Source organism: Lemur catta, chromosome 13 (genome assembly GCF_020740605.2).
Source record: "Lemur catta isolate mLemCat1 chromosome 13, mLemCat1.pri, whole genome shotgun sequence".
Classification (NCBI taxonomy): domain Eukaryota; kingdom Metazoa; phylum Chordata; class Mammalia; order Primates; family Lemuridae; genus Lemur; species Lemur catta.
In genome coordinates this window covers 19632258-19651728 of record NC_059140.1, presented here as the reverse complement: position 1 = coordinate 19651728, position 19471 = coordinate 19632258, and the positions used below count along the sequence as shown (strand labels likewise).

Genomic DNA, 19471 nt, shown 5'->3' with positions numbered 1-19471 from the left:
TAATAGAAGCTGAGTTCTGATATAAGCTACTTACAGCTGGAGGCAGAAGTCTCTATGTACTTTTTTAACAGTGCATTGTAACTGAAATGATTGTTGTCTTCGTGTTGGTTAACATGATTGATTTAGGGATTCTGTGTCTTTAGAAGTCTAGCAGTGAGGATTGCATGATCTCTCAAATAAATCCTTGAAAAAGACAGACAATTTTTATTCATCAAGTGATTCTTTATTCTTGTTTCTTAAAAAAGCCAAAAAGAGAGTGTCCTCTGCCCCAAATTAACTGCCTATGAATATTTAATAGTTTGTACTGTTTAGGATTTTGAACTTTCCAGAATGTTTTTTACCTATACTATTCACCCCACAAATATGTTGTGTGCCTTTTATATCCTTTTTTATAGATAATAAAGCCAAGAAGCATACTAAGTCAACAGCCTAAAATCACAAGCTAATCATTGACAGGAATAAATAAAATCAGGTTTCCAACTCCTAGTTCTTTCCAGTATATTAAAGTGACCTTGATTCAACTGTGAATACATCATGGAATATAAAGTATTTCTTAGAATCTGTACTCACACTCCTAAGTGTGATTTTACAATATTGCTTGGTTTTGTTACCTCTAGTAACTTCACATCAGGGACATTTTCAGTGACATGGAAATTTACATGTATTCTGAGCCGCAAACCTCTATGCACACGTGCAGGTGCACAGATGGCTGTGCACCCCCGGCCTGCCCATTCAGTCTGAATCGGAAGGAATCATGGTAATTTGATTCCTGGATGCAGAGATTCTGGTGTGGTTGTCAGATTCTAAAAACAGTATTCACATGCAGACAGGTGACATGAAAAATATATGGCCTCCACTTCATAGGACGTCATAATCATGGAGTCTTAGAATAACTCTTGGCATCCAAGTTAAAAGATGGATCGCTTCCTCCAAATAGTCGCCACTCACTTGCAGGAGTGGTATTTATTCACCTAGTAGTTCTATTAATAGCTGTGTTCATGAGACGCTCACATGGCTGTTTCTACTGTTCTTCAGCCCCCTTAACACAGGCATTCCAGCCTCATTGCCGTACAACCAGAGGCGCAGAAGCGGCAGCTGTCAGGATCCTAATCCCCGCTGCTTGGACTCGTGGCCACTGTGTAGTGGTAAGCTGTGTGCCTTGGTGCTCGCCTTACAGGCACTAGCAGAGGTCTCTGCAGCAAAACAAACATTGTGGATGATACTCTTTACCTTCTAGAAACTCAGCCAACTCCTTTAGGTATGTTCAGGCTTACCATTTAAATACTGGCCTTCAGGCAGACATGTATAATAAAGACTGGTTTCTTTAATGGAAGAGATAGTAAATTGGGAGCAAAACGTGTGAACACTTGTATTGTTTCAGCTCTGTAACCTCGGTGACATAATTTAACCTTTGGTTTTCCTCGTTGGTAAATTGTAGGGAAAATAATTGTCTTCTAATAGAGTGAGGTGCGCTGTAAAGAAAAACGTGGCTGTGAAAGTGTTTTGGGATTTGGCAGAAAGGAGGGCTATATTAATTCATGGGAGCACAGTAATTGTTTATTATAGGACCCCAACTGAGAAGTAAAACATCAAATTATTCTTTTCCCAAGTTTGACTAACAGCTCATTTAAGTTTATTCAGATAATCTATTTGGGAGGCACGAAATACTTTAATTCCTTCAGTTTTAAATACATTTTCTGGGCTGGTATGGACTCCTTAAGGGAGAAGCCACTCAGAAGAGCATCATCTCCTAAGCTGTTTGGTGTTGCAGACGTTCTAATGACGCATTGACGGGAACAAGGGAGCTTCTCCTTCCAATGTTTTAACCACCTCTTACACTTTAGGATTGTTACTTTCCGAGTCATGATGAAGATGATGCCTTTCTTTGTAACCGCAGAGGTAGTGTCTGGTGAAGAATATGTTTTCATTCTCTAGTAGCTTCTAAAGTTTCTGACTCTGAAAGCTTTGTTCTAATTTTGATTTGTACTAAATAGTGTTTAAATGGTCTTTCTTAAATCATGCTTTGTTAATATATGATATTTTAATATAATTTTCTCTGCTATATTTGGTTAAAACTTTATTAGGCAAATATAAAAACACTCAATACACATTTTTAAATTAATTGTTACCGTTTGATATTTTAGTGTATTTGTCTAGTTTTCAAGAAATGATCAAGAAAACATCAATGTATAGCCATCCATTAATTCATCATTTGATGGATCCAGAAGCTCATAAAGGTAAATCATTTTATGTTTTTATAGTTTCACCAATTCTAGTAAGGCAAACAGTTAATGGAATACAAAGTCTTACCTTTTCAGTATTCATTAATGTCTTAAAGGGAGCTAGGACTTTTATCAATTGCATATTATGTCTTGCCTTGTGTTTGCTAACCTGTAAATATCTCGAATAATGTTTATTGTCTAGCGCTATAACACTTATGATCCTGATGACATGTTAAAGATAATTTTCACAGGCAATAAACTATGTAGACTTACTAAGTATTTAGAGGTTTTTGATCATTAAATGTGGAATAATTTTTCCCCAAGTGCTGTACACTAAATGTATGATTGTGATTTCTAAGTTATTTCAGATAAGAAGCTCACAAGAGAGATAAAAATAGTTTTATGTAAAGACTACAAGTTTTTACTAATGCCTGGATGAAAGACGAATTTAGGCTGTAAAAAACATCTCTAGGCAGTGTTTACAGTCCTTCTATTAATTATATGCAAATATATAATGTAATTTGACCTCTAGATGTAAAGAGATTAAGTTTGAATTCTACTACCAGTGTGGTTATTTGAAATTGACCCACCATTGTTATATAGTCTTAAATATCAAGTGTGACTTTAGATGGATTATGTAATATGACTCTCCCATTGTCTTGAGATAAAAAGTGCAGACATATGCTCTTGACAGACTAGAAGAGTTACCATATTTTTAGAGAGCAGCTGTAATGCAAATCTGATTATTTTGGTTTCTCTCTCTGTCTCCCCCCCTCCCCTTATCAGCATACACTATACATGTTTTCTAAAAACTATACTCCTAGTTTTTCCTTTTTTGGCCGTACCAGGTGGCTTCTCCCTAGGTGAGCATATCTTTAGGCCAAGAGAGCTGGGTGTATGCCCAGTGTTGGCAACCTACCTGGCTTAAACACGAACAGTTTTACTGCAGCAATTCTTGCAAACCTAAACATTTAAGTTGTAATCACTTAGAGAATCCAGCCATTCAGTTGATTTGAATGAAGATGCAATTCTGTGTGATAGATGAATAAAATTACATCAGTATCATTACCATTAGTAACAATTCTCGGTTTCAACAGTGTACATAATAATTTGGCAAATTACAAAGGAAATGGAAGAAGTTCAAGGGAAGGTTGGGACAGAGCTAGTATTAAGATATTTTGCAACACGAACAAACACACCTCATAATCATCTATATAGCCAATTAAAGCTTTAAAAATATGTCCACAAGCACAGTGCTAAGGGGATTAAGTGTGTGCTGTTGGAACAGAGTCAGATGGCATTTTGTTGGAAAGACTTCCACCAAGTAGAGGAACACTCAGTTCTCAAGTACTGAAGGATATTGACTTTTCCTGTCCTAACTATTTTACACTCTGTATCTTGTGCTTGGAAAGGATGGAGCTATAGCTCAGTGCTCATATTTCAACACTGGCACGAAAATCTAAGAATTATAGGATGTCATTTATATACAGATTAAAATTAGGACTGTGGTTGGTGCTAAAAATTCCTCTATATGTGTTTCTAATGCTACATTATAATCTAAGGTATCTAAAGCCTCATGGACATTAACTATTCCAAATATCTTATGTTGCCTGCGTCATGCCAACAGCCCCTCTCCAGCTGTTAGCACATGTAGCAACAGAGTATGAAGTAGTGGGGTCTCCTGAGGGTCTGCAGCCTTGGAGCAAATTCATCCTTACCCAAGGTTCAGTGATTCCTGTGCACAATGACTCCCAAATTTGTCACTCCAACTGCTTATTTGACATCCTACACACTGCCTTGTGTCTGTTGGGCCCTTCAAGATGTCTACACGGGGGACACCTGCCCAAATGGGATTAAATGTGTAAAGCAGTGGTCCCCAACCTTTTTGGCACTGGGGACCAATTTCATGGAGGACAATTTTTCCATCAACCAGCCGTGGGTGCGGTAGAGGGTAGGGCGTGGGGGGTCTGGGGGAGGGAGGTTGAGCTCAGGCAGTGATGCGAGTGATGGGAAACTGCTATAAATACAGATGAAGCTGTTCTCACTTGCCTGCCGCTCACCTCCTGCTGAGCAGCCCGGTTCCTAACAGGCCACAGAGAAGTACTGGTCTGTGGCCAGGGGTTGGGGACAGCAGGTGTAGGAGATACATCCGGGGGAAATGTTTGTGGAGAATAAAGAAGGAAGGAACAGAAGTAGGAAGGGAGGGCCTTCAGACCACTGCACAGGTCCAGTGGGCGTGAGAGGAAGACAGATTGGATAGAAGAACCTCCAACTGCAACACCGTTGTGAGAAAGTCTTGGATGGGTTGATGGGAAATCCCTGATCAAAAGTTGCCCAGTAGAGAAGTGATCTATCTCCTCCAGCAGAGAACATGGTCTCCCGGGGGCTGAAGGTGGCAGTGTTGGACAACTATGCTCCTTGTAGCAGATTCTCTTAATCTGCGGAGCACACATCCCTGGGTGGCACATTACGCCACAGACTAATGTATAATAAAAACCAATTTTTCTTTGCTGATTTTCCCCTCCATTTATATTTTCTATCTCAGTTTATGGCAACACCATTTCCCCGGCTTCCCGGAAACCGGGAATCATCCCGCTCTTCTCCCTTCACACCCTTCATCACTACATCCCATTGATTTTACATCCCTAATACGTTCCCCAACCCCTTGTCCTGCTTCCAGCATCACTTGCCTCGATCCAGGTCTTTATTATTTCTTGTCTTGACTGTTGTTAACTGCCTTCTAATTGGCTGTCTCACCCCGAACTAGCTCTCCTTCTTTACCCTCTCTAGTTCTTTTTCCACATTGTGGCCCGCACGATCTTTTAAAAATTCAAATCTCATCACATTTGTCTTCTGCTTAAAATTCTTCAGTGAGTCATTATTTCTTATAGGATAAAATCAAGACTTCTTAACATGGTCTAATGTGTTTTATCTCATACTACTATCCCCGCTTATCCTATATTCTAGTTCTCTGAGTTTCCCAAATTGGAAAATTGATCAAGAGACTTTTTGTGAGTGGGCTTTTGCATATGCTGTTTCCTGTGTGCGTTATGTCTTCCCTTCTCTTATTTGACTGACAAACTCAAAGTCATCAAGGCTCAGATAATTCTTTCCTGAACTCTCTGAGATGATGTGGAACTTTTTATTTTTGAGTTGTTTTGTTAAGCCTCTGTTACAGCACTTATATGTTGATCTGTCTTTGAATTCATAGTGGCCAAGTGCTGAATGAATGAATGAATGAATGAGCTATAACTTAGGCCAACTGGCTGGACTTAAATGTGCTCATTAGTGACAATCTTGTAGTTCTGGTCACCTATCAGTGGGCTCCCTTCAGGACCTAATATGTCGTTCTGCTCAGGGTATCTCATGAACATCTTTCAGGAGGATCTTCATAAATCTTTGAAGAGTTAGATATAAACAATACTGCATTAGTTTATGAAGAAGAAATTTGAGTAATTCTGTCACTGTTTAAGAAACCTATCAAACTATGGTCTGAAGCAATATACAGGTGGTTCCTGGGTTACAGATGAGATACTTTCCTGAGAACGTCTTTAGGTCGGATTTGTGTGTAACTCAGATTCTTGATGAACGGCATATATACGGTAATAATAAAAATAATAATAACAATACTGTAATGGCTCATATGTGGAAATAATAATATAGTGTAATACTGTAATAATAATAATACCCCTGTATTATAACAATAAATTACTGAAACTATTGTGCTCTTTCTTTTAATTCAAACAAACAGAACATAAAAACAAACTCATACAAAAAGTTTATATGGGAGATAGGAGAAATTTCGAAAAGAATATTAAAGGTTAATGCTCACCTAATGTTGCATCAATGTATTGCTTACTGGAAGGGGCATGTCTGAGGCAAGAAGGTAGCTGACAGTAATCAGGAGGTGATGATGGTGATGGTGCTGGAGAGGACGGAGTGGGTGCTGGAGAGTCAGGGTTTGATTCTGTCGCTGGAGGAGGGGAGGTCACCACTGAAGTTGGTTTCTTGAAGAAGCTATCTAGGGTTGTCTGCACAGCATTTTTCTTTTTTTCATCGTGAATGGCCTTGTAGCAGCTGATGTTCTCCCTAACTGCACCGTAAACCTTTGTAAAGCGCTCAGTGTTAGGATCTTAGCAAATCCTGTTTCAGTGAGAGGAAAGGCTTCAGCTAATTCTTTTGTCATAAACTTTCTTGGCTCTGGATCTTCTAATTCTTCCTATTCTTATGTTTCTATCAGCTGCTTCTCTATCTGTCTATGAGACTAGCTGCCAACTAACCGCTTACGCCATGTGGGCTTGTTTACACGTGTGGAAGAAACTAGTTCCCAAATTATTAATTAATTATTCAATTATAAATTATCCCTATGGGGAGCCTTGGGAACTCATAAGTACAGAGTGCTGTAAGTCGGGTGGTCCATAACTTGGAGGCTGCCTGTATCTAGTATCCTAGTCAGAGTACTACAGCACATATCATTACTAATGTGAAAATCATTTAACGCATTTTAAATGTTTACAAAGTAACCTGAGTACATGTGGTGCTTGTTTTTCCATTCTTGAGATACTTCACTTAGTAGAATGGGTTCCAGCTCTATCCAGGATAATACAAGAGGTGCTATATCACCATTGTTTTTTGCGGCTGAATAGAACTCCATGGTATACATATACCACATTTTATTAATCCACTCATGTATCGATGGGCACTTGGGTTGTTTCTACATCTTGGCAATTGTGAATTGTGTTGCCATAAACATTCGAGTACAGATGTCTTTTTTATAGAATGTCTTTTGTTCTTTTGGGTAGATGCCCAGTAATGGAATTGCTGGGTCAAATGGTAGTTCATCGGGTGTCGGGGAGAGGGGAGTGGGGAGGAGGGGATGGGTATAATCACACCTAATGGGTGCGGTGCTCACCATCTGGGGGATGGACACGCTTGAAGCTCTGACTCAGGTGGGGCAAGGGCAATATACATAACCTAAACATTTGTACCCCCATAATATGCTGAACTGAAAAAAAATAAAGTAACAATAATTATCTGCTAAATAAGACTATAAATTTTCCACATGTTGAATAAAAATAACTCTATTTAACAAATTGTATTGTGGGTTTTAAAAATTTTTGTATTGTAATTAATGCTGAAAGGAACATCATATAAGATCATTTTTATACATTTTTAATTATTTACATTGAATAAGTTCTTCAATACAGAATAATTGGGCTAAAGTATAAGAACTTTTTTTTTTTTAAATAAACACCAGAAATTTATTTCTCACAGTTCTGGAGGCTGGGAAATCAAAGATAGAGGTACCAGCAGATTCAGTGTCTGGTGATGACCCTGTATCTGCTTCATAGATGGTATCATGTGGCTGCATCCTTTAGGGGACAAATGCTGTGTCCTCACATGGCAGAAGGGACAGAGGGGACAAACACACCCCCCTCAAGACCTTATAAGGCACTAATCCATTCACAAGGTCAGAGCCTCATGGCCTAATCATTTCTTTTTTAAAAAAATTTATTTTGAAGTATTACAGGGGTACAAATGTTTTTGGTTATATGGATCACTTTTGTAATGCTTGAGTTAGGGTTATAAGTATGCCTGTCTTCCAGGTAGTGTTCATTGTACCCATTAGGTAAGTTTTCACCCATCCCCTCCTCCCTCCTCTCAATGTTTGATTTCCATTGAGTTAATATGCAGTCTGCCTCAGATGTCTCCAAAACTCAGATTTGAATGTCAAGTTTGGATGTCAGTTGTTGCCCTTAGGGGAGACAGAACACCACTGCAAAAGCACACAAATGCACACCTGACTCCTAGACACCAGGCTGCTGCATTCATCAGACTCTTCTCATTTTTTGTCTAGATTGTTGCAATAGCCTTCTAGCTAGCTTCTAATGTCATCAGTCCTTTAGCTACTGCTGCCAGATGTGGTTCTTAAATATACAATCTGATCATGTCAGTCCTATTCTGACAACCTTTAATGGCTCCTCCTTACCTTATAGAAAAAAGGTCAACACTGCACATAAATGTAATCCCAACCTACTTCTTAAGGCTTATTTTCTACAGACCCAACATGCTGCTTGCGGTGTTAATCATAATCCTGAAAGACACAATCCTGAACGCCATAATCCCAAATGTTGAAATCCCCAAAGATCAAACTCTCTAAAGTCTAAAATCCCTAACATCTAATTGAATCCCCAAACCATAATGACAGATTTGGAATTAGGTGTGACCAAGGCTTATAAAAGTGAATTGAAATGTGTTACCAATAGCTTTTTCTATTCAGCCCAAAACATTTGTTGGAAAATTCAGATGAATGAATTGGCCATGACATGTGACAATGAGGAAAACTTCAGTTTAAAAATGTGTTATTTGTCTGCATTGGCATTCCTTCCAGCTGATGAAATTCCAGGAGGTCTAATGAATTAAAGCTGCATTTGCCTGAAGAAGCCGGCGAAATCACTGGTTCAAAAATAATTAGGTGTATGGTAGCAGAAGAAGACATGTAACGATGTTGCCATTTGATCACCAGTATTTTTTCTGCCAAATGTGTGGTCTGTATATGGATGTACGTAGAATAGATTTCCATGTACTCAAAGCAACATAGGAACATGGCACAGAAGATGGGAAAATTTAATAGGGAATGCTTGTGTCAGTGTATACTGAATCAATGAAGAATTTCAAAAAGAGCAGTACCATATAGAAAATCAATGTGAATTTATTCTCCCAGGAGAGGCATGCCCTAAAAGAAAAAAAACAGTTATTCATCTTGCTGCAAGACTTCAAAATATAGTTAATAGTAGTGAACATTGGCCAGCTCTTATGGCTACCTCCAAACAATTATTCATAATCCACCCCTGTAATACATTTTTTTAAATGTTGAATTTTCTTTTTAGTTCTATTTTGGGTTTGGGTTTTGTTTTTCTTTTTTTAGTTTTTTCCCCCACTTTTTTAAATTGTCAGCATTATTTTTTATAATTCTCCATACTATGTATTTAATCTTTGCATCATTTTCAATACTGGAGGTATACATTATGTAAAGACTTTTAGAAAGTTCTAATTTTTCTATGCATTTTTCGCAAATTTGACTCCATGAAAGCGAATTATTAAAACGTTGACTTCGTGTGTAAGCGTTGTGTGAGTACGTAAAAACTTGTTGAAACTTCCTCAATAAATGAAGAGATGTCCTTTTTGTACATATGCATTTGTGAAAAATAAAATTTCTCAGCTCTTTGAGCAATTGTAAATGCAGTGTGATCCATCATGGATTTTTAAAATTTTTTTTAATTTTAATTTTTTTTTTTTTTTTTTAGAGATAGGTCTCACTATGTTGTCCAGGCTGGCCTTGAACTCCTGGGCACAAGTGATCTTCCAGCCTCATCTCCTAAGTAGCTGGCACTACAGGCACCACCACCATGCCTGGCTTCATCTTGGTTTTTGATCAATTTCATCCAAAGACAGGTTGTCCATCAGGGTATTTCTGATGACTGCAATTATATAAGCCATTTCTTCATGAATATGGTTAGTCTGCTCATAACTATTATACCTGTGGGACTATTGTTAGTACACCTGAATGTTTATGCTTATAAAAATATGTATGTTATCATTGCCTATTTTGTTGTGTAAAGTGGCCTATGAAGTGTTCTGTCATGTTTTTAATTAATATGTTTCTCAAATCTTTTAAAAATGTAAATAACTGTCTTTAAAAGAACTTAAAATTTTTTTTTTCACAATTATATTTTTTGGATTTTGATCTTTTGGGATTTCAACATTTGGGATTATGGCATTGATGATTGTGTCTTTTGGGATTATGGCCCAAACTCCACCACTGATCTTCTAATGGTTCCCTGGGGTCAAATGTCTTCTCCCTTGTTGTGCTTCTCCAGATTCATCCAAACAGTGGTGCCTCCCATTGCATTTTAGAAATGTTTCTTTTACAGCATTTACCAAGCTGCATTGACATTTGTTTAGTTGTCTGTCCCTTCCACACTCCCAATAGCAAACTTTGAATACAACTATTGTAATTTAGATGGGTTTTTCTCCCATTTGCATCCAGAGAAGTCTCAATAGAAGATGAATTTCCTTTCTTCTGCAAAGGCATAGAATGTAGTATTAATTGGTCTGCTTGATTAGAGTTACAGCCTCTGTACAACCTCCTTGGAAACTAAGGGGACCAGCAGACAGAAAATATTTGTAAAATCTTCTCAGGAATTAGTTTCAACATATGAGCCCAAGACCTTGACATTGCTGAGGTGTTCAGAATTGTATCTTTCAGGTTAAGCCTGTGACCATTTACTAATCTGAAAATACCTTTAACGTCTTCTTCTTGTTCTTCTCTTTAATCTGCAGGCATTTCTAAGGAGCACATGACATTCATCTTTGAATAGAAGATTCAGTTGAATGACAGTCTCTTTCATTTAGTAGAAGGGTTTTTACTTTAAATTTTGCTGACAGATTTTCATGACAGCCTTCAAATGGAAGCTTGAATTCACTTGTCATAGCTGTTAAAGAATTAGATTTTTTTTTTTTGGTATATTTATGTGATCTGACCCTTTCACTTATTATTGCTATTATTGACCTTAAAAGTATAAAAGGGAAGAGTATAGACAAAGCCTCTATTTTTGAAGGCTTTCTGTAATCTAGCAGCTAAGTCAATTCACTGTTGAATTTTCCTCTTAAGAAAATCATCATCATAATGTGGCAGAATCTTGCTAATTTTCACTTCATACTTGAAAACCTTTTAATTCTCAGGAGAACAAGAGCACCTGGTAGATTTTATTCACTTGATATCAGCAAAGATTTACTAGCAGGAAAATGGTGTTAAGACTTTTTTGTGTCAAAAAGCATTAAATAGGTAAGTCCAAGAGAGCAACATAATTTACTACTATGTCTTGATTATGTTTTATTTACAATCTGTTTTAATATTTATGTTTCAATATTAAATTCATCAATAAAATAACATTCTAAGATTATAGTAGATAGCTTTTATCTAAAGGCACAGTTATCGGAAGTTTTCTGCTTTCCATAGAGGGAAGCCAAGATAACAGCATTTTGTGTAACATTACCTGGTTTAGTTATTTGTCTTGGGGTCTGAGTGTTAGATAACAAGGGGAGGGAATATGTGGAAAAATTATTATTTGAATGTATATTAGAATTCTGTTGTATGACAAGGCTATTAATTTTTTGCAGAAAATTACTCTTCAAATCCTAACTAAAAACCAAAGACTATCTGCTAAATTCATTAATCTTCTCAACATTCAATCCCATATTCAACAAATAACTAAGCATACAGTTGGAGGGACATGTTCTTTCTAAACTGGAGCACAGATTTCTTTTTATTACAATAGGGCTGCTCCAGCAATGCCTTTATGATTGTGAAGCTCTTTCTGTTAGATTGCAGTTTAGAGATTCTTATTATCAACATTGAAATGGGTGTCATCATTGCTAGAACTTGGTATTAAACATGTCATTTGACTTAAGTAAATAATTACTACTGAAACCATTACTTCAAAATCTTTAAATAGAAGTTCATGTGGGAAAATAGCACTCAAAGTTTTAAGATGAAAATAATTGTGTGTGTTTTCTTTTAAAATTCCACATATTACATCTAGACAAATTATTATTTTTCTTGTCATAAAGAAATTTTATTTTAATCGTCATTGGTTACTCCAAAAGAAACTTGATCATTCTGTCAGTGTTGTCCTTAAAAGAGCATATTCTCCTTCAGGCAAATTATTTTAAGCTGCCGAGTTCAGTATATTTTGGTTGCATGCTACAAATTACACTAATTTTTATATGAGTTTTTTCTTATGGGATACCTATAGTATTCTTACAATATTTAAATTCAAAAGAGAATATTAAAAAAAGACATTATAAATTAAATTTTATTCAGCCTGACATTTTCTATATGATACATGATCATCCTAGTTATGTAACCAATTTTGTGTGACCATTTATGGTAGATGGAGTTGTGCTCTTTTTAGAGTATATATATATATAATTGATAGTGTTTATAGGTGTTTCTTGCAATCTCTTTGAAGGTCCTTTGTTTTGGGAGTATACATAATTTTCAGTTATTATGATATATTAATATATATTTTAAATCTCACTGTCTTATGAAGGTAAAGATATGGTTGTTCTTAAAAAGAAATGACTAACTCGGTTTATTAAGAAAGACACAGGCAGAAGCCAGGAATTCATTTGTCATCCTTCTGTAGTGGTTAGGACAGCAGCACTAATCTGGCCAACTAACCTTTAAAAGAACGTGCAAAGTCAAAGATGTCAGGTTGTACCAGTAAATATTCACAAGCAAAGTTTTTATATCAAAGACTGGAACTTTCGAAGATGCCCCTGGGATTTAGTGTACTCTAACATCTATTAATCCCTGATACCTTAGGTGACTTGTCAAAGAAGTGCTACATTTACAAGGAGTGTGCAAGGAGGCCCAAGAGGACAAATTCAGCTAAAGGTCAAGGAAGCAATTAATGTTCTCTACTTTTCTCTAAAGAACTTCCTCAGCAAATGTTGCCCTCTCCCCGCCCCCCTCAATCTTATTAGCAAGGCAAGTGCATATAGTGAAATGAAAGTTAAAGTTCAAATAAAACATATTATCAATATCATTTGGTTCTTAGAACTCTTCCTGAATGTGAATGCATGCAGTTGTTTAAGAGGTACAGTGAAAAATATTAAATAGAAGAGATGGCTCTTGCTGAAGAATATTAATTTTTTTTCATTTCTTTGTTTTCTTTGCATCTCTGGCAAGAGTCAATGTTTGCAGTCGTGGTAGAGTTGGGTAGTGGGCTGGGCCCTTCCTGTGGGTTGCAGTTCAGTTGGAGCACTTTTGGAGAACACATGGTTCTGTCTGGATTCTAAGTGGGACACACACACACATACACCTTTCTTTCCTAGTCCTTTAAATTTGTGAAAACTCTTGTGTTCCCTCAGGTCTTTTCTTCTTTATAATGAACATGTTGATCTCCCCAAACGGTCCTCTTTATAAGGTTGAGTTTCAAAATTTCTCACCTCTTAGTTGCTCTAATTTCTCAGTATCCCTCTGCAGTGGGGCTTCCTGAGAACATGGTGTACGAGTATGATCTGACCAGCATGAACTAGAACAGAGCCTTTACTGCCCTCATTTAGAAATTATATTGTTAACACGGCCTGGGTGTAATAGCTTTTTTGACAATTGTATTATACTTAGGACTCATATTGAGCCTGTGGCCAATTAAATCTATATATCTGTTTCCCTTCTCAAGCAGCATCATTAAACTCAGGCTGAATGTGGTCTTTAGACTTGCCTTTATTAAATTTCACACTGTTATGTCCAATCCACTGTTATCTCACCAAGATACTGTGATCACATTTGGCTTTCTAGCGTACCTGTTCCTATCACTTTTATATCATCTGAAATTTGATCATACTCAATATCATCAAGCAATTGATGAAAATGTTTGTCAGGACAAAGCTGAGAACATACCAATTATTAGAAAGGTCTGTCCAGGTGGGCATCAAAGCCACGTGCTTTGGGGGCACTGCGAAAAAACTCTTTCATCCAATCCAATCATTCTTCACGGGGATGCCGTGAGATACCACATGTACTGCTAAAGTTCAGATAAATTGTGTCTATGAATTTGTAGTTTTCTCAAGGGTAGGGACCATGTCTGTCTGGCTAACTAGTCCATTTCTATCATGCAGCGCTGTGCCTGTCACACAGAGTAACTGGAATTGCACCATGTGGCCAATATAAATAGTTCAGATCACATACTCCATCACTAATCTTTCTCTTATTCTATATAAACTGATTGGTGGCCCTTAAAATATATTGCTTTTTACAAGTATACCAGTTATTATTTGTTTCATGTAGCATTGCAGAAATGGCTAGTGGTGATTTCAATTTTAGCAAAAATCTGAAAGATGTTGCTACCCTGATGTATGAAATGTTAGTTTATGAGTTATTTCAAATAGTTTAACTTATTATATTATTTTATTTCATCTACAGTCAATGACTATTCAAAAGTAACTTAGACTAAGTAGAAATGCTGCATTTCCCTCAGGTTCTTCTCCTTTTTCATGGATTTACTAACACAACCATTGCCTTTTTTTCCCCCTTTCAGAGATCAGAGAAAACTATGATGACAAGCAGGTGGTCACAGAGATCATGGCGAGGTGTTTCACTCCAACTCTGATAACAACCACTTCCTGGGAAGGTTTTCATTTTGTTGGTCATGAGATTCGGATTACTGAAGCCATGGACTGTTATGGTGCTGTTGTTTGGCCATCGGTATAACTTCACACAAAATTTGCTGCATTCTAATTATTTTCTAGCCAGTTTGGTTCATTATTATGTTCTACTTGGAAGAAGAAAATAGGTTCCATAGTCTTACTTTGTGACCTCAAATAACATTAAATTTTAGAAATCACATGATTGGGAAATTGCTTCCACCAATTAATTCTATTTTGGATTTTTATCAAAATTTGTAGAAAAAATAAAGAAAGTTGTTTACTCGTTCAGTTTTTTATGAATTTACAATAGTAAACATTTTTATTTCCAATTTTGCTGGTGTTTGAGCTAAACAATTATGATGAAATCTATGAGTCTCACATGCAGAATGTTCTAAAAGGCCCCCACTCCTTTACCAACTATCCTATGAAAGGTAGTGGACCCACCACCATTGCCTGCCTCAACCCTTTATACTACTTGGAAATGCTCACATGTGCACACATAACATCAGTAGCATATTTATCTAATAGAATTTAATTTTATTTTCTGGTACTACTTGCACAGCACCACGTTTTTCTTTTTTTTAAACTTTTGTAGGCCCTTGTTCTATGCTATTTCCTGGAAACAAATGCAAAGCAGTATAATATGATTGATAAAAATGTGATTGAAATTGGAGCTGGAACAGGGCTGGTCTCCATTGTGGCAAGTTTACTTGGTAAGTAGATCTTTTTGATTGAATAGGGGTCAGAGAATTTAATGATCAAATATCATTAGTTGTTTTACTATCTAATGTACTATGACCTGGGCCTATTTGTAACTTTTTAATTGTTTGAATGGGCTTCATGAAGAAGCTCTACCAATTTTAAAGCCTCCTTCCTGGCTTCTTTTAGAACTTTCTGTGTAAGTTGTGTTGATTCTTTTCATAAAGTACTAAGTCACAAGCCTTAGATGAAGCATTCTAAATGGGAAATGCACTTAAGCCTGCTGGTTGCTAAAGAAGGTGTGTGAAATACCAGGCAGAGACAGGATCTGTTGCTGCTGATTCTGATGCACTTTAGATTTTAGTGCTATTTCAGTGTTCCCATGTAGCTGTGGATTCCTTCTGGGTTTTGAAGTGCTATGCTTTTATGAAAAAGCACCTGATAGAATAGGGAAGGCGTATTAGAGAGCACATAAAAATCACATGTCCACTTCTGTTTTTAGGTGTTTGTCCTTGAATTTATTTTCTCAGTTCATTTCCATTCTTCTTTCATGACCCCTATCTCTCTCAACAGCATCTTTTCCAACTAGGCATGTGATAGTCTCTGTGTATGCCGGAGCCTGTTTCAGTTCAGTCTTTTTTTGTTGTTGTTATCTGTTTCATTGCCCTAATTTAGCTGCCTGCTCTGGTGTGCACTACCCAAATCTGTCTTGATTTTCTTGATCTTCAGAAGTGCACACCTGCCACTCTAAAATCTTGAGAGGAATTCAAGATTTAGCAATTTACAACTTTCTAAACACTGGAGAGACATAGGACCCTTGAAGTCCTCCCAAATATATTTTTTAAAAATTGCTCTGTCCTGTTATTGCTTTTCAAAGTCACTATTCCATTTAGTATGGATAGAGTCAGAATCACTCTCTGATTTATACCTGAAAGTCTCAGAATTTGTGTTTTGGGAAGTCATTTGTTTTATTAAAAAGCATTGATCCCTTTGGTCTGTTTGTCTAACTTGAAACAAATACCAAAAGATGAAAGCTTTGTTTAGCCAGTATTCTGAGAGTGGTGGTGTTTACCTCTCTAGACACAAAGATATTAAGTGTAATAGTCAGATAGTTTACATTTAATATGGGAAGAGGTATATTCCTTATCCTAGGATTTTAAAAAGATTTGTTGAAAATGATAGACCCACCCATACTAGAATGTAAAGGCTTATATTTCTGTGATTCTACCAGTGATATGCATCTTTCCCTTTGGTTTTAATATTTTCACAAAATACAATCCATGCCAAGAGACACGTGACATTGTGGCCATGAAATGGGTTCTAATTTGGTCTGATCTGAACTAGACTTATCTTCCAATTCTGCTTTCCCATTCTTTACCCTGTTCTGTGCTTGTCTGATGCTGTAGAATTGGCCAATCCTAGATTTATTTACAGATTTTTTTTCGAGCTCTGCTACTGTTCAAAGTTCACTTTAAGGACCAAATTTTTACAAATTTTCTCCTGTGAATTTTTCTTCCTGAAAATGACCACCACTATGCACTTTCAACTTGGAAATTCTTTACATCTTTAAGCATTCTGTCCTGTGTCTATGATCTTTGGCTTTCTGAGCACTATATGCATGTCATAGCTTTAAACATCTTTTGGTGGGAAGATTAACAATTATGATGAGGTCAAGCTCAAAACTTGGGCGTAAACATGGATGTCATGATACTTTCCATGTGATGCCATTGAAAAACCTTCTTTCCTCCCACTACTCCTCATGCAAGCTCTTCCTATTCAACTATAGAATGCCCCATGTTACATAGGCTCGTTCGATCCACGTGATTGAATTCTTTTAGGGAGGTGCTTTCATCAATGACTTCTGATTGTTCTAACGAGGGTACCAAATATTTTGAATTTCCCTTTCTCTCTATTATTTTTCTCCTAGCATGTAGATAGAAAACAGAAAACAACAACCACCATGAAACAAACCACAAACAAAAAGCCAGGAGAACAGAGAAATGCAGTGGTATGCACAAGTACCTTTGGACTCTATTTTTTTTTTTCTTTAAACAGAGGCATATAGGTACCTTAGCATCTATTTTGAAAGGGATTCCCTTTCTGTGTGTATGTACTGACCAGTCCTTTACTTGGGACTAACAATTGTGCAGAATGGCAATGTGCATGTTGGCTTGAAACTTTTGATTGTTTTAGCTCATCTCACGAGGGTTACTTCTTCTTCTGTTCTTTGTTTCACAGGTGCTCATGTGACTGCCACAGATTTACCTGAATTACTTGGAAACCTGCAGTATAATATTTCCCGAAACACCAAGATGAAAAGCAAGCATTTGCCTCAGGTTAAAGAACTTTCATGGGGAGTAGCTTTAGATAAAAACTTCCCCAGGTCTTCGAATAATTTTGACTATATCCTGGCAGCAGATGTGGTCTACGCCCATCCTTTTTTGGAAGAACTCCTTGTTACCTTTGACCATCTGTGCAAAGAAACCACCATCATCATCTGGGTGATGAAATTCAGGTTGGAGAAAGAAAATAAATTTGTAGATAGATTTAAGGAGTTATTTGACCTGGAGGAAATTTCCAGTTTTCCTAGCCTGGATATTAAGTTGTATAAAGCTATGAAGAAAAATCGAAGGAGTGCATGATGATGTCCTGGATGAGGACATGGAAGTGCTAAGGCAATTTCCAGCCAATTATCGCTTTAAAGAAAACCCTAAGTAATTGGATGTACTGCTGACACACACACACACACACACACACACACACACACACACACACACACACACACACACACACACACACACACTCTGCTATGGTTTCCAAATTTGCCTCACCCCAGGCAGGGATTTTCCCAGATACCGCACATGGGTCTGCAGGATTTGAGGTAACTTGCTCTGTCTCCATCAGCGTTCAGGGCCACCCTCTACTTACATGGTAATGGGAACTCTTGGCAAAGTCACACTGCACAGCTCCTGTCTGCTCTCCTTATCTCTTGTGTCACCATTTATCATTATTATTCTAATAAATGGTACAGTTATTAGTTTTTAATGTGTAATTACAAAATGATGATTTTTAATAATATCCCTAAAATGAACATTGTTATTAATTCTCTTACACATAGCCTTATATGATTCTTTCTTTAGAAATAAAGAAATTGACTATAGTAGGATCTGCAAATAAATCTGAATAGGCAGATACATAATGTAATTGTAAATCTTAGACTTTCATGGTTTTATTAGTGCCAGCTGAAAGGTGGTCTATCATCTCTGTCTGGCAAGGAGAACCTCCAGTGTAACCTCTGAAATCAGTCAAGCTTGTGGATTGGAGGTTATGGGCAAGGACATGTCACTCTACTGAATGAAAAATGAATGGAAGCAAACACAGCAATAGTTGAGATTTTGGAGGAGTTGTTATTTTATTTTTAAGCCAAGTGCAGTTGTTTTGTATCACAGAAACAAAAATAAATATAACAACTTTGGGTTAAAAATATAAATGAAAGGATTTAGGTCTCTAATCTCAAATAATCAGACATATGGCTGGTTTTAAAGTTTAAAGCTCTTCTCATGAACATATATACACCTAGATATTTGAAATTCTGTGTGATTTTTTTTCACACGGGACTTAGAGATTAGAATAAAGTCTGAAGTAATTACATCAGTGCAAAAAGAGCACAGAATTAGAAGTTTGTACTTTGTAACTGCCTAGACTGTATTGGTTGGCAACGACTCTGCTGTGTCCTCAGTAACATTTTTTAGGCTGTTACTGTGCCCTCAGGGTGACAGTTGCTCTACTGGGATGGGTCCTTGCTGCTTTGTGGCAAGTGTCAGTCCGCTCAGAGTTGAGCATAGTTGAGAGAGTATTTCCTAGGACCCTGATCTGTGAGCCGGGATGCAAATACACGCCAGTGGTTCACAGAACCTTCTCTCAATAATGCCCGATATTTACATGGACCTCTGCTGTTTTCACAGTCTGTTATTTACATAAAGTCATTTACTCCTCACAACCATCTTGGAAGTACGAGTTACATCCTTACCCCACTCCGCAGGTAAAGCTACTGCGGCTGCAAGACCCCATCCCACGTATCTGCAGAGTGGCAGTGCTGGGACATTCAAGCCCAAGTCTGGACCCAAAGCCTCCTGTGTTCTTAAGCGCTGCACTGTCTTTATGTATTTAAAACAGTAATTTTCAAAGTTTTTAAAAAACAAGTGAAGTCATTTCTTCAAAGTGAAATATATACCCCTAAAGATAAGCAAACACATTAGGAAAAAAGTGAGAACTGTTCCTCTTTAAAACTTTTCTCATGTTTCCTGCCGGGGTAGGTCAGGGTAGGTGTGTTT

At 37.1% G+C, this 19471-nt stretch overlaps 1 protein-coding gene across 1 annotated transcript; it reads left to right on the top strand.

Moving 5' to 3' along the window:
- Nucleotides 1–647: 647 nt before the first annotated feature.
- On the top strand, nucleotides 648–17889 carry LOC123649061 (putative methyltransferase-like protein 21E). Its single transcript, XM_045566987.1, has 6 exons — nucleotides 648–757; nucleotides 1036–1145; nucleotides 2145–2237; nucleotides 14330–14496; nucleotides 15034–15151; nucleotides 17376–17889. Exons 1-6 carry the CDS (start codon nucleotides 648–650, stop codon nucleotides 17777–17779), a joined length of 1002 nt encoding a protein of 333 aa, XP_045422943.1. The 3' UTR covers nucleotides 17780–17889.
- The last annotated feature ends 1582 nt before the right edge of the window (nucleotides 17890–19471 follow it).